The sequence below is a fragment of the Mixophyes fleayi genome, chromosome 6 (genome assembly GCF_038048845.1).
Source record: "Mixophyes fleayi isolate aMixFle1 chromosome 6, aMixFle1.hap1, whole genome shotgun sequence".
NCBI classification, from domain to species: domain Eukaryota; kingdom Metazoa; phylum Chordata; class Amphibia; order Anura; family Limnodynastidae; genus Mixophyes; species Mixophyes fleayi.
This window is the reverse complement of record NC_134407.1, coordinates 21543111-21558231: the sequence shown is the minus strand read 5'-3', so window position 1 is coordinate 21558231 and position 15121 is coordinate 21543111. Positions and strand designations below refer to the sequence as shown.

Here is a 15121-nt window from a genome sequence, read left to right as displayed (position 1 = left end):
CTTATCTACTGCCTCACCTCCTATTACAATACTTGAACTTTGCAACAGAGGCCATAAAATGACACAGGCATTAAATAGAACAGAACAGAATCTTATATTAAAAATAAAAAGGCGATCACCTCTTTCCTTTCTCGCAGGTTGGTAAGCATGACTATAGTGGCAGACTTTTGTTCCCAGATCATTCTCCAGAAGTCATTGACTGTATCTTGTTTGGGACCTGCGGATAGAACGCCATTGATATGACAATTGTGCCTCTAACACACTGTAAATGCAGAATACTGTAATCTCCCACGGCCAAGATTTCATCCATTGTCTGCACCCATTTTTTATTATTTTATGGCCCTGATGCCCAACCCGTGTGTTGACACATTTGTACATCACCATAAAATGCTGGATAGTTCCCACGAATGTACCTGACAGAGGAGCAATGTTTAATAAACAGTTAAATTATACGATGGGTGTGATGCATGAAACAGACTCACATCCTATTTGTATTTCTGTTTTTAAATGTACTCATAGTCGTTAACGGATATGGTTTCATTTCGATATTGAATTACAGGTGTAATTCGAAAAATAAATATATAAACCAAAAATCACTGAGGTTACTTTTCTGAGCCTTCTTATCACTATTGTAAATATTGAGTGTTTTTCTGGCAATTTTTTGAGGCTTCACATGCTGAAAAAAGTAACTTGAATTAGCTAGAATACCCCTTCTGTGCCAGGTTATAGGGGTAGATTTACTGAAGATTCTAACAGGAAAAGTGGTGGTCTTGCCCACAGCAACCAATCAGATTCCAGCTATCATTTTCTAGCCTGTACTAGACAAATGATAGCTAGAATCTGATTGGTTGCCATGGGCAACACCTCCACTTTTCATTTTTAGAAGCCTTAGTGCATTTACCACGTAGTCAGGTACTTAATAACCGATAAATCAAACAGGCATCCAGCACTCTAATCACAATCTATAGTGTAAATATATATCACTGTGACAATCCTGATGCACACCTTATAATGTTTTAGTGCAAGCCTGGGCAACCTGTGGCTCCAGGGGCAGGCTGGGCTGGGGGCAGGGGGGCATCTGCCCCCCAGGCTGGTCTCATAGTGTGCTACCTTGGGCTGGGTCACAGGGCCATCTCCTTTTTTTCCCCTTTAAAATAGGCTGCTGTGACGTGTCTTGTCCCCCAGGCTGAAATTTGCCAGCCCTCCCCTGTGTGGCTCTCCAGGTGTTGTGAAACTACAAGTCCCAGCGCACCCTGCCATGTATCAGCTGGCTATCTTCTGGCAAAGCATGCTGGGGCCTGTAGTTTCACAACACCTGGAGAGCTACAGGTTGTCCAGACATGTTTTAGTGCAATGTCTTAGTGCAATATCTCAATAGTGCAACATACAGCTTATTTATTCTCACGGAAGTCTGAATCTATACTTGTAGACTTTACAAGATGAAATATTGTGCAACAAAGTATAGGACCTCAAACAGCAAACAGGTTTCATCGGGAAGCTGTATGTCACATACTGCTGCAAACTCACAGATGGAGCAGACTTTAGTGTGTTAGCTCACCAAATAGCACCCACTGGAAAGATTACAGTCAACGCCACCTGTACATCTTCCATTAAGCTTGTACATTACCATGAACAGCCCTGACATCAGTTTCACTTAGAAGCCAAATCTGTACAACTATTTTTCCTTCTAAAACTACACCGAAAAAATACAGAATGACCATTCAGCCGGTATCCACTGTCATCCACATACCTGCGTTTACTAGCTTTTTTAAATGTTATTTTATATATATAGTATAAATATTTATATACTTCCTTTAAGAAGGTTATAGTTACAATGGCAAACAATACTGTATGTAAGATGTTTAGTGTTACGCCTAGAAAACTCAGACAACGTTAATCAGTTTGCTACATTAACATCCCGAGTCTCTAAGTGAGGAATGTTTTAATAGGACGCCACTGAAAGGGAAACGTACATTATAAACATTTCACAAATTCACAGCAGTTAGTTACCTTGAGCTGCTATGAATTTATTCTTCTCTTTATAGCCCTGAAATGACAGAAGCGAACATTGCAGAACGTCAGCTGTGCCGAGGAAGTGAGAAGAATCTGAATAGAACATGAACACAATGAAACAGATGGCAGAACTGAGGCTCTTACATCGATGTACGAAGCGTTAATGTAGTCTGAACATACGGATCCATCTCCTGGTGTCAACGCAACCCTGGAGTGGTCATCTGAAAAGAGAAACTGCAACAGTCCTAAAGTGCTTCCAAGGAATTAAGGAGTTTTCTGGTTCTTTTTTATTCAAATTGTGGTTAATGTTAAATAGGCATATTCTATAAAAATAAATCCAGAACCATAGGCTCCTATATAAATACTAGTAAAATGGGGAGAGACCCTTCCACTGTCAGCAGCTGTACAATTAGATGATGTACATATGTGTGTAAGTATGTGTGTGGTATATAGTCACTGTATGAGACAGCAGGTGATGACCGACCACTAACCACATACTTCCTTCTGCAGTCACTGACAGCAAGGGCAAACACCATACAAGATCGGCAGTATACCTCATTATAGCACTGGGGTCATGAGTTTGATTCCCGACCATGGCCTTATCTGTGTGGAGTTTGTATGTTCTCCCCGTGTTTGCGTGGGTTTCCTCCGGGTGCTCCGGTTTCCTCCCACACTCCAAAAACATATTGGTAGGTTAATTGGCTGCTAACAAATTGACTCTAGTCTCTTTCAGTCTGTGTGTGTGTGTGTGTGTGTGTGTGTGTGTGTGTGTGTGTATGTTAGGGAATTTAGACTGTAAGCCCCAATGGGGCAGGAACTGATGTGAGTTCTCTGTACAGCGTTGCGGAATTAGTGGCGCTATATAAATAAATGGTGATGGTGATAATGATGATACTTATCAACTTCTGTTGGTGGACTCCAGGAGATTCTGGAGGTGGGGGGTGGGGGCACGGCAAATCACGTCATTTTGCCCCCCCCCTCCTGCAACAAACTTATCATTTTGTCACAGGGGGGGCGAAATGAAGTGATTCAATGCAAATTGCTTAATTCAGGCACACTACGAGTAGGTGTTGTGGGAGAAATTGCCAGCTGCCCCGGGAGTGCGGGAGACCTACCCGGAATTCAGGAGTATGGGGTACCTCCATTTTTGTACCTCCACTACAGTCACCATCATACTTCTCACTGAGTGACTGCACGAGGAAACACCCAGTGATTGATCTGTGTGTCCTCATGTTGTGTGACTGTACCCCGGTAGTGTAATTCCATGTAATTCAACGTCTGAGAGATGTTTTAAACTATATAAACTCCCTAATGTAAAGATAAAGCCATTCCTCCATTTTTTTTTCCATGATCCTGCCATTTGGTGGTACTGCTCTGCCTAATGTTTAATTTTACTTCACCAGCAATCTGACAGCTCCTATCCTATTTTGTATTGAGGTAAATATGGATTTTTAACTACATGGTGCTGAACACAGAGGGGTATATTTACTAAACTGCGGGTTTGAGGGGAGATCAATTCATTATCATTTATTTAGTGCATTCTACAAAATGACAGCTAGAATCTGATTGGTAGCTATAGGCAACATCTCCACTTTTTCAAACCCACAGCTTGATAAATATACCCCCAAGAGTAAATTACAATGAAAATATGTTCTGTATGTATATTTTTCTACTAAGAGAGAACCTCAAATAATTGTAGATGTTGATCGCCAACAACACATAATACAATGATTGCAATTTATTATTAACTTTATGCTGCTTGGTGGATAGCATATTTTACAGTCATTTACAAACTATTTGTGTGCTGGGGATTACAAATTTACATGTATCATGTACGTTTGTAAAGAAGGAGCAGAATTGGAGAGGGTGGAGAAAATAGAGAACCTGGTCTCTGATTCACGCTTCTTGGTAGGAATGACATTGTTTACAGAGAGGCTGACTGACATCTGTATTGTTATTGTGTACACAATTCTGACCTATATACAGAGTAGAACTGATATGCCTTTCCTGTAGCATGAGAAATAACATCATATTTGGGGGATGCATTTCGTAGATTGAATGTTTCCTGATTATCCAGACAAGTAGGAATGTACTCTGGAACATCCTGGTGACCTTGCCAGCTCTGTCAATGTCTTCAGCAGCGTGACATTTTCCACATTTTTCATAATTACAAGAGCATTAAATTAAAGTCTTTTTATGGCGTTCAGATCACTCCCTCCATGATAATTATCTCTCCCTATTTAGAAATAACACCTACACAAACCACGTTCCCAGAAGTGTTTAATAATCAACTAGCTGATTACTTAACCCTTGAAAAGTTGTTTGTAACTTGTACACAGCACGGCAGTCTGACTAGCTAGCCAATAATAATTTGTTCTGGACGCTAAGGACTCTGGGTAATACACACAGTCCTTAATGTGCATAAGAAGTGTGTTTCACAGGTGATACTGGTATCAAGGTTTGTTCTTCACTTAATAATATATGGAGCATTAGAATATACAGCGTACGCGGACTGGGATTTATTTTACATTAAATAGACAGACTCATGTAAGGACAATAGCTACTTTTGGACAAAAGACAGCTACAAAGTCTTACTTTCCAGCCTATATAACTGAAGGAACTGTCGTGAATTTCTCTGCATGAAATTACTGCTAAATATTCTTCAGTGAAAGAATGTTTCTCTTGGCGGAAAAAAATTAAAACTTAATACGTGATTTAAGACTTAGTGCTTCATGTTCCCATCTGTAAAAGCCTCATTCAACCCAAATGACTAAACTTTAAGCTTTGAAAGTTTATTAACCGGAAGGGACATTAGGAAACATTATAGAGAGTTTTGCTGGCATGTCTTTAATGTGTCTAAACAATGTTGCAGATAAGTTGCGAGATATTTATAAACGAGGTGGTGAATAAATTTAGATACTAATGCAAAAAATATGCCATGCATAAAATGGGTGTTTAAGTATTCTATTGTTATATAAAAAATAAGCTGACATTTTAATGACTACATGAGGAGTTAAAATTAGGAGAATAAGTGCATGAGGCAATTTACAGTGTTTTTGCTGTAAAAAGTTTACAAGCAGTGTTTCAATATATACTTGTGTGTATGTTGAAATGGAATGTTGTATTCATGTTTTGGTTTTGCAACCTGTTCCTTAGAATGAGTCTATCCACTTGTGTGATTGTTTATGTACATTGTTGGATATGCTCTTGTAAGGTTCTTAAAAGATTAATTCCATGTCTGAGATTACTTTATATTTGTCCTACTAAGAGGGAATGTCAAACATTTGTATATGTTGATTGCAGATAATACAGTGACTGTAATTTATTAATAACTTTTTTCCTGCTTTTTGGAGAAATACAAATATTTAAAATGTGTTCCTATATATGTGCTGGAGATTTCAACTGACCTGTACCAGGTAAGTCTGTAAACAGTCTGAACTTCCTTTGCTATTTCTTACAATGATACTTATCAGGCAGCCAACACTACTATTACTTTGTTGAAACCATTTTTGCTGCAGTCTCTAAACAACAGTTAACCCTTAATGGTATATTTACTAAACTGCGGGTTTGAAAAAGTGGAGATGTTGCCTATAGCAACCAGTCAGATTCTAGCTGTCATTTATTTAGTACATTCTACAAAATAACTGATTGGTTGCTATAGGCAACATCTCCACTTTTTCAAACCCGCAGTTTAGTAAATATACCCCTTAGTGTTGCAGAGAAGCTTAAATGCTTTTCAACCATAAGGGAGCAGAAAAATGATTACAAATATTTACATATTATCTGAATGAATAAAAAATAAGAAAACAATAAAAGCAGAGATCTTAATATCAGAACAAAAAAATATTAGTCTGGGGACTTTTCCACCATCACCATTTAAACTGTAATTTTCAAAATGCAATAGAATTGAAAGGTTCTTATCGAAAAAGACATGGAAATGTTGTTAATTTTAAATCAGTCACATTGTGAATTACACTGCCAAGTATGAAAATAATGCAAAAGCAATAAAAAGAAAGTCTAGATAAAGAAAGTCTAAAGTCTAAAAAACTCTTCCTTTATAATGCAGCTATCACATTAAATAAATCAGGTATGCTTTTTTTAACCACTGTGTCAGACTAATAAAATAATATTTGTATTTAGGATTTTCCCTTGTTTTTTCCCCTTCAGCCTCCTATAAATGATTTATGATTCTGAACTACCATGGTAACCACAGTCACATGGCACATGATGTAGTGAGCAAAGAGGCTTTTGAACACCCCTCTGAGCTGACAGTGTCTGTGCCTGGCAGCCGTTTTTGTTTACCTACCAGAGAGCTTTTGAAAAGGAGATAATGACTTGTAGAAGGACAGCTAAGAAAAATGATTATCAGATACATCCTTAAAAGATACTCAACTTGCTATTTAAAGGAAAAAAAATCTTCTAGGTGGGATTGCTGCTTTAAGTTGAAGGTAACTTACAGGGGAGAATATTAGGATATCTGTTCTTTTCTTTGTTTTCTTCTTTATTGGCCGCCTCAAGGGATCCTTGCAAATTCCCCGGTTGTAATGACTGTTAAAGAAAAAACAAAATATTATTATAATAATATTAAAATTGTATGAGTCCATTCAACCATGATTCTAAATTAAGCAGCTTCCATCCTATTTCAAACACAACCCATGACTGAACACTCTTACTGGATCCCGTCTACTGACAAGCAACACACGCAGGGCCGGATTAAGGGAATGGAGGCCCCTGAGGTAAGGGCGCCCCCATTCCCCCGTGAGGCCCCCAATGTGAGCCACCCCCTCCCCCTCCCTCCCTCCTCCCTCCCTCCTCCCCCCTAGCGCTTACCTGTCAGTGCAGTCCTCCATCCCCGGCGTGCTGTAAGCTCCTTACTGAGGAGATCTCGTGAGAGTTCACTTGCGAGATCTCCTCAGTCAGCAGATTACTGGGTGCTGGGGACGGAGGACTGCACTGACAGTGCTCAGCAGCATTGATCGGGCTGGGGGCGCCCCCGCCCCCGGACCGATCAATAATGCTGCTGGGGACTTTGAAGGGACCCCTGGATGCCCGAGGCCCCTGGGCTATAGCCCAGTTAGACCTTGGGTTAATCCAGCCCTGAACACAAGGCAAATCTTATAGTGAACGGTTTGTTTTGTTTAAACTCTATGTATTGAGGAATGATCAAACATGTAAAACAATATATGAATACATCAGTAAACAACATAAAGAGAAACAATCCTTGAATTTTCCTATATATATATATATATATATATATATATATATATATAAAAATATATATATATATACAAGTTAACCAGTGCATGATACTCATGCAGTCTAGTCAAATCAAGCTACTTAAGGTCTTAAAAAGGTTCTTGTCATGCATTTGGGCCTAGCTCAGGCCTCAGGGGAAGAGCGTTACTTCCCGACGCAAGCGCCCTTTTTAATGTGTGTTCATGAGGTAAAATGACCTCACGAAAATGAGTTTGACCCCTCAACTCGTAAATTTAGCCTTTACTACCCCTCCCACGGGGGAAAGGGGGGATGATGGAAGTTAACTGACTTCACTATTCTAATTTTTTTGTCAAATAATGTCAGTATACCAAATTTCAGGTCAATTGGATGAGCCCTTTCTGTGAAAATAGTTTTTTCCACACACACACACACTAACACACGCCGCTAGGCTTTTACTTTTATACAAGTTAACCCGTGCAAGATACTCATGCATTCTAGTCAAATCAAGCTACTTAAGGTGTTAAAAAGGTTCTTGTCATGCATTTGGGCCTAGCCCAGGCCTCCTCAGGGGAAGAGCGTTACTTCCCGACATAAGCGCCCTTTTTTAACGTGGTTTTGTCCACATGTCACCACCTCATCATTCTTCTCCATCACCTCATCCTTCATTTTCATCGCCACATTTATCCAGATGTCTATCCAGACACAGGGATCTCTCTCAGCGGTCCTGAGTATCACACTCCTCTCACTCTGTCACCCCCGGCAACCACCAACCTCTCCCCACTGTCACCCCCGGCAACCACCAACCACTCCCAACTGTCACTTCTCCTTCAAGAAATATATATATATATATTTAAAATCTTTATAAACACTTTTAACAATTAACAAATTAAATTAACAAATTAAAAACATCTTAGTATACCAAATTTCAGCCCTTTCTGAATTTATTTTTCCACACACACTAAGAATTTAGTAGGTCAGTGTATAACTCCGCCCAGCAGGTGGCGCTGCAGCTTGGTTTTATTTTTTCCACACACACACACAGACAGACTAACACACGCTACTAAGCATTTATATTATAGATATTAGATAATGCTAAGAATTTAGTAGGTCAGTGTATAACTGCGCCCAGCAGGTGGCGCTGCAGCTTGTTTGTTTTTTTTCACACACAGACTAACACACGCCGCTAGGCTTTTATATTATAGATATTTCGGACTACCATGGCAACCACAGTCACATGGCTCATGATGTAGTGAGCAGGGAGGCTTTGAAACACTCATCTAAGCTCTGTCTCTACTGTGACATCCTCTTTCTCCACCCTCTGGGTTTGGAAAAAAAATGGGGAAACAGATTCCCCTACCTGACCTCATATTTTCAGTATAGCCGTGCCATCTGATCATATCTCCCTTACCACATGGGGAAGTAAAGCCAGGGGACCTGGACAATACAAAGTGAAGTCAATCATGCCTCATAAGGGTATGATAGGAAGGAGTCTTCTTGAACTTTAGCCAATGGAACCAAACTGCTGTGTATTCTGTAAATAGATCTTGATTTAACATGGTAATATCATCCATGATCATATAGAGGTCTATCCTGTTTAGCCAGTCCTTCATGCTCAGGGGAGAAGAGGACCTCCAATGTATGGGGACCACAACTTTTGCAGCAGTCTTTAGGTGGGAGCAATAATTTTTTATTATTGGGAGATGGGAATATTTGGAGGATTAAATAATCAAAAATCTGGACCCTCTGGCACTGGTCTTCCCATAATCTCCATTGCGTAGTCCCTAACCTTCAACCAGAAGGGAACTAGTATAGGGCAGTTCCACCATATATGAAGTGTAGATCCCACTCCCGATCCACATCTCCAGCAGGAACCCGAGACACAATGATGCATTTTGCATAGCTGAGAAGGACATCTATACCATCTAGAGAGGACCTGGACACACGTTTCTACTACAGAAAGACTAGAGGAGTAAACTGAATTTTTTTTTTGGCCAGATCTGGTCGTTTCCTGACCTTCCCAGATAACGGTCCCAAGATCTTGCATAACTTGTCGATGAATCACGTAGGTTAACAATTAGCATAATGTAGATAGTGAAAATAGTCTATGTAGATGGATATCTTTTAATATTTACTAATCGATGTGATTTTAAAGTCCAGTGGACCGGAGTGCCTTCTCTACACAACTCTAGTCCTGTAGAAAATATAATTTCCTGTAAGTAAGAAAAGCACCTGCTCTGAATATATGAATGACAGCATTGTATTCGATATGATTACTGGGGAGAGTCCTTACCTAGTGCAAACCTATTTTTCTTCTTGTAAAAAGTTATAAACACTCCACTTAATTTCAGCTCAGTGTTTGGGCACCCAGCCTATCAGTAGGATTACTACGTCCTTCACTAACCAGAAACACCCAGCAGTACTAATGACATCTTCTTTCCTGAGTAATAGACCAGTGGCCCAAACATCGATCTGAAATGAAACTGGTTCGTGGGTAGAAATATCTGTAGGCTCATGTTTGATACCTGGGACAAATCAAAGGATCTATGTTATACATTGTTTCATTCTGAGCCTGAAGGTGTCTCCTGATTGGCTCATCAACATTCTATATGCATTCACAGTGCCACACTTGCTACATTTCAGAAATAGTCATTTAGATTTTCTGCCGACTTCCGATCATTCTATCAATTGGGGAATATAAATTAAAACTTTGAGTGGCCACCTCCTTTATCAACATAAAAGCAGAAAATCTGTTTGGATTAGCACACATCCAACAAAGACCATTGTAGAAGAGGCAAACTCACATTATACTCTTCCCGAAAGAGCTTCCCATCGTCAGCCGATCTTACTCTGACCTCATCCTCTAGATGTTCCACTGGAATAGGAAAGTATTTCTTCACAACAGTGGGTGAACTGCTGAGTAACATCACTCTTTGCTGTTCTGTTGGCAAGAAAAATAAAATAGATTTACAAATATATAAAAAGTGTTGGGGATCAAAATATTTTATACCTGGAAGCAAAAAGTTGGATGTATGAGCTTTCGTTCATATAGTGAGATAGGATCCTCACATGCCTACTCTGTCATACCGCCCAACTTAGTCCCTTTAGGAGACGTGTCTGTGTCACAGTGGGTGTGGCCATGCCCCAGGGGGTGTGCTAAACGCTTCCAAAGCCATAGGATACCCCTAATTCTAGAGCGTTACCTCCCAACTTCCTGTTATTTGGGCCAAACATGCCGAGCGGAGGATGATAGTACAGTGCCCTCAAGTCAGGAGTGTCCAGGCAAAATTGGTGCTCAGAAGAGGTTCTTCCTCTGCTTTTTTCAGAGCATAGTGGGGGTGCTCGGGAGGTTATAGCTGCATTGCTGGGATCTTTCCCAAACTTTACTCTCCCAGGTAGAAGAAGCAGGGTCCTAGGAGAGAGACCATGCTACACAGGTACAGTAGGGGGCACATAACACATTTTGAAAAGCACATGGGGTATATTTACTAAAGCGGAGATGTTGCCTACAGCAACCAATCAGATTCTTGCTGACATTTTGTAGAATGTCCTAAATAAATGCTAACTAGAATCTGATTGGTTGCTATAGGCAACATCTCCACTTTTTCAAACCCGCAGTTTAGTAAATATACCCCGCAGTTTAGTAAATATACCTTTACTATGTCCTTTAATGTGGTGATTACTTAGCGATGCTTGACACAGAGAATGTACCACTGATGATAACATATCCCTAACCATATCACTTCCACAGGTGAGAGGACTAATTAAGGCTTACTGTTCTATACCTGCTTCAGCAATAGAGCTCAGAAGGTCAAATTTACTATAAACTGTGAGTTTAGTCTGTTCACGGCGTTGTGTCTTTTGGTCTTGTGCCAATTGCTCAGTATGTCCATGTATTTACTAAGAATTAAAAGAATTTACCACAGGTTTCTTGCTAAAAATATTGAGGGGGATCTTGCTTAAATTCCTTGTAAAATTCCTTAAATAAAGAGACCCAGCAAGTGCTGACATGGTCTGTAGAATGCGTTTCAAACAGACACGTAAAACACTCACCTGTTCTGGCTTTCCAAGCACATTGTGGGGAATACATTCTTACATTCAAAATAATATAAAAGTCAGTGCTTCAATATATAATACAAAACAGTAGCCTTTGTTACAGAATGTGCATAGTAGCATACAGATTGCCTGCTTTAAAGACAACCTAACCCCATTTCTGCTAAGCATTCTCATATGATTGTATAATGAAGTTATAGTGGTGCAAATCCAAACAGCCCATTTAAAGCTGCACTCAAGGCCATCTTTTCCATTGGGCACGATGGGCAGATGCCAGGGGGCCCCACGAGCAAGGGGGCCCCATAGGCACGGCTCTTAATGAGAATAAATAATCCTGCAAAAAAAAAAAACCTGCAAAAAAAAACTACAAGGGTCACTGAGCAAGTACATCTATCTATCTCTATCTCTATATATCTATATCTATATCTATATCTGTATCTGTATCTGTATACATCTATATATCTATATCTATATCTAGGGGCCCCGGTGCACTGCCTTGCCCGGGGGCCCATAATGTTGTTAAGATGGCCCTGGCTGCACCACCCCCTAGTAAAAGATAAGATATCCCTCCATCTAGCTGGAGTCCTGGGGACTGCTCTGTGCAGCTGTTTTTCCTGGGGCTTTCTTTCCTCTAGCAAATCTAGTGGAAGGTAGCAAGGGGTGTGAGCTTGCGGACCAATCAAAAGCTGCAAACAAGCGATTGCAGCTTGTGATTACTCAAGTTACTCACACACCCCCAGCAAAACCAGTTAGTATTGGTTAACTAAATTGATTTTCCAGCTCTATATTACAGAACCGGCAGGGCTTGGGTAAAAGAACATGTAGCTCTGGATTGGACGAGGGGCGACTTAGTAAAATCTACGTAGATGAAAGTGCAGCTTTAAAGATTTTCATGTGCAGGTTAAAAATTCCTAGATGGAAACTATTGGCTTTAATTATACTAAAGCGGTTTCTTCGCTATTGATCAAATGGTTTATACGGTATGAAGATTTCACAGAGTATAGACCCGGGTCTGACTCCTAACTTCTGATAAATTATGTTGAGTGTTCTTGAGGGGTGTAAGCTTGCTGATCACAAAATTTACTCTATTAGTAAACTGATTATTGATTGGTTTGTCTCCGACTTCTCCCCCCCTATCTGTTTCCCCTTCCTCTCCCCTGATGTTTGTGTCTTAAATGTCATTTAACGTTTTATGTGTTTTTATCTTCCTTTATTTTCTGTGTTGTCTGTTTGCTGGCAGTATTGATTGAGCATACAGTTTTACATTATGCACTGTAACCAGTAATTACTGCTATGTTTGTTACATGTTCGTCTATTAAAATTCAATAAAAAAACATTTTAAGTAAAAAAAACAAAAAACATCCTGCCCTTCCATACTGTAGAAAATCCCTTTACACCATAAGAGACATTTGTTTAGAGGGGAGGACTATGGGAGGGAGAAAAGAAGGATCACTGAGGACCACACGTGACTGCCGGCTGTGTGTAACCTCCCTGATTCCTATAGATATATCTTTATCCAACATCAAAACATAAAAACAGTCATCAGTTATTTACTTTCTTGCATACAACACATACAAAAAGGCCATGTATCTCTGTGTCCCTTTAAGACTGTGGTCATACAAGTTTGTGCGGCGACACTTTCTCAGCACTTGAATAAACAGAAGCATCAACACCAAAATAGTCCCTGCATTTTATTATATTTAGCTATTAGTATACTGACACGTATACCAATCATGATATTCATTGCGTTCTTGAAGCTGGGAGAGTTTTATGGCAGGTGGTGGAGAATTTGCAGTAGATATTAATTTCTTATTACGGTAATGAAGTTCTTTTTTTTATTTTTTTATTGGCACTTCCTACCCAAGCTATGAAGACAGATTGTCTGAGTTACCGTTGTTCCTCTCTAGATTAAATGCAAATATCTTTCTCTAGATTTTTTTCATTAACACATTTGCACACAAAAATGAGATATCAGTGGAGATTATAAGATTGTACTATAATGTGCTATCTATAGATAATCACCCATAGGTAAGGGAGCCAAAGAAACTGGAACGATGGAACTCCATCAAACGCACAACAGCTTCCAGCCAGGAATCGGCACAAGTGCAGAGCCTACAGTGATCACAGTTATCGCTGTTTTGCAGTTATAAAGTGTGGCTCCTAATACAAGGGGGATAATACATTTTAGGTAGAAAACCCCTTTAAAGTATGTAAAGGGATCTTTCCAGTAAGAGTAGTAAAGATTTGGGGATAGATTTACTAAACTGCGGTTTTGAAAAAGTGGAGATTCTAGCTGTCATTTTGTAGAATGTGCTAAATAAATTATAACTAGAATCTGATTGGTTGCTATAGGCAACATCACTTTTTCAAACCCGCAGTTTAGTAAATATACCCCTTGGTTTCTTTACCAGAAAAAGATGGTAACAGTGAACTCTGTATGTAGTATATGTGTTTTGATGTCTTAGCTAAATGTAACATACAGGGCTAGTTAATTTGGGCTATGAAGGAATGCTGATCTGTGATGGAAGCCAATTGCTCTTCTGGCTTAGATATCTGAGGCGACTGTTGAATTTCAACTGTAAGCAGAACGGAGCCTTGCAAGTAGTGAACGGCTGAACTTAATAGATTTTTTTTTGCATCTAATGAAGATTTAATGATATAACTATGTATGACGGTAAAAGCCCGCTACTCACATTCTCTGCTTCCCAGAACCACCAAACAGGTCCTCAGTGCTACACAGGGGACTGTCTCAGGACATTTAATCTCCATTAGAAAACTGCTATTGTTCTACAACAGCCCGTACAGACCCGGGAATGACTCAAAAGTGAACAGATGAAATGATTAGATCTGATTATCCGACATATTACAGTTTACAAGTCATTATCACAAGCTTCTGAAAATGTTAATGCCCTGACTCTGAATCGTAATTACACAAACAGGAGGCACCACACGCAGCATCGCTATGTTAACGATTCCAAGACAGATGAGGATAATTATTCTATCCAAATGTCACAAGATTTCTTCTTCTACCATCTTTTCAATCTGTATTTCTTCAGAAATGATCACAGTAACCCTTTATATCATTCGTGTATTAATTTACACCATCCTATACACGCACTGTCATACCTGGATATATAACTCACTTTGGTTTGTTTTATGGATTATCTTTAAGGAAATGTAAAGAATAATCTATTAATTATAGTAAGGGGGTATCTGGAAGTTATGAATGTATAGTGTAATTATTAATGGTAGTAAGGGGGTATCTGGATGTTATGGATGTATAGTGTAATTATTAATGGTAGTAAGGGGGTATCTGGATGTTATGGATGTACATTGTAATTTATTAATTGTAGTAAGGGGGTATCTGGATGTTATGGATGTATAGTGTAATTATTAATTGTAGTAAGGGGGTATCTGGAAGTTATGGATGTACATTGTAATTTATTAATTGTAGTAAGGGGGTATCTGGATGTTATGGATGTATAGTGTAATTATTAATGGTAGTAAGGGGGCATCTGGAAGTTATGGATGTACAGAGTAATTTATTAATGGTAGTAAGGGGGTATATGGAAGTTATGAATGTATAATGTAATTATTAATGGTAGTAAGGGGGTATTTGGAAGTTATGGATGTATAGTGTAATTATTAATGGTAGTAAGGGGGTATATGGAAGTTATGAATGTATAGTGTAATTATTAATGGTAGTAAGGGGGTATCTGGATGTTATGGATGTATAGTGTAATTATTAATTGTAGTAAGGGGGTATCTGGAAGTTATGGATGTACATTGTAATTTATTAATGGTAGTAAGGGGGTATCTGGAAGTTATGGATGTACAAAGT

At 39.3% G+C, this 15121-nt stretch overlaps 1 protein-coding gene across 1 annotated transcript in view; it reads right to left on the bottom strand.

The window, feature by feature from the left end:
* Window positions 1-15121, bottom strand: part of PTPRE (protein tyrosine phosphatase receptor type E) — a 141224-nt gene that overhangs the window by 29800 nt on the left and 96303 nt on the right. Inside the window, exons 5-9 of the mRNA XM_075215998.1 lie at window positions 10032-10168; window positions 6471-6561; window positions 2158-2234; window positions 2011-2047; window positions 120-217 (exon numbers count right to left, since the gene is read on the bottom strand). Of these exons, the coding sequence (XP_075072099.1) occupies window positions 120-217; window positions 2011-2047; window positions 2158-2234; window positions 6471-6561; window positions 10032-10168 (440 nt within the window). The remainder of the gene's footprint in view (window positions 1-119; window positions 218-2010; window positions 2048-2157; window positions 2235-6470; window positions 6562-10031; window positions 10169-15121) is intronic.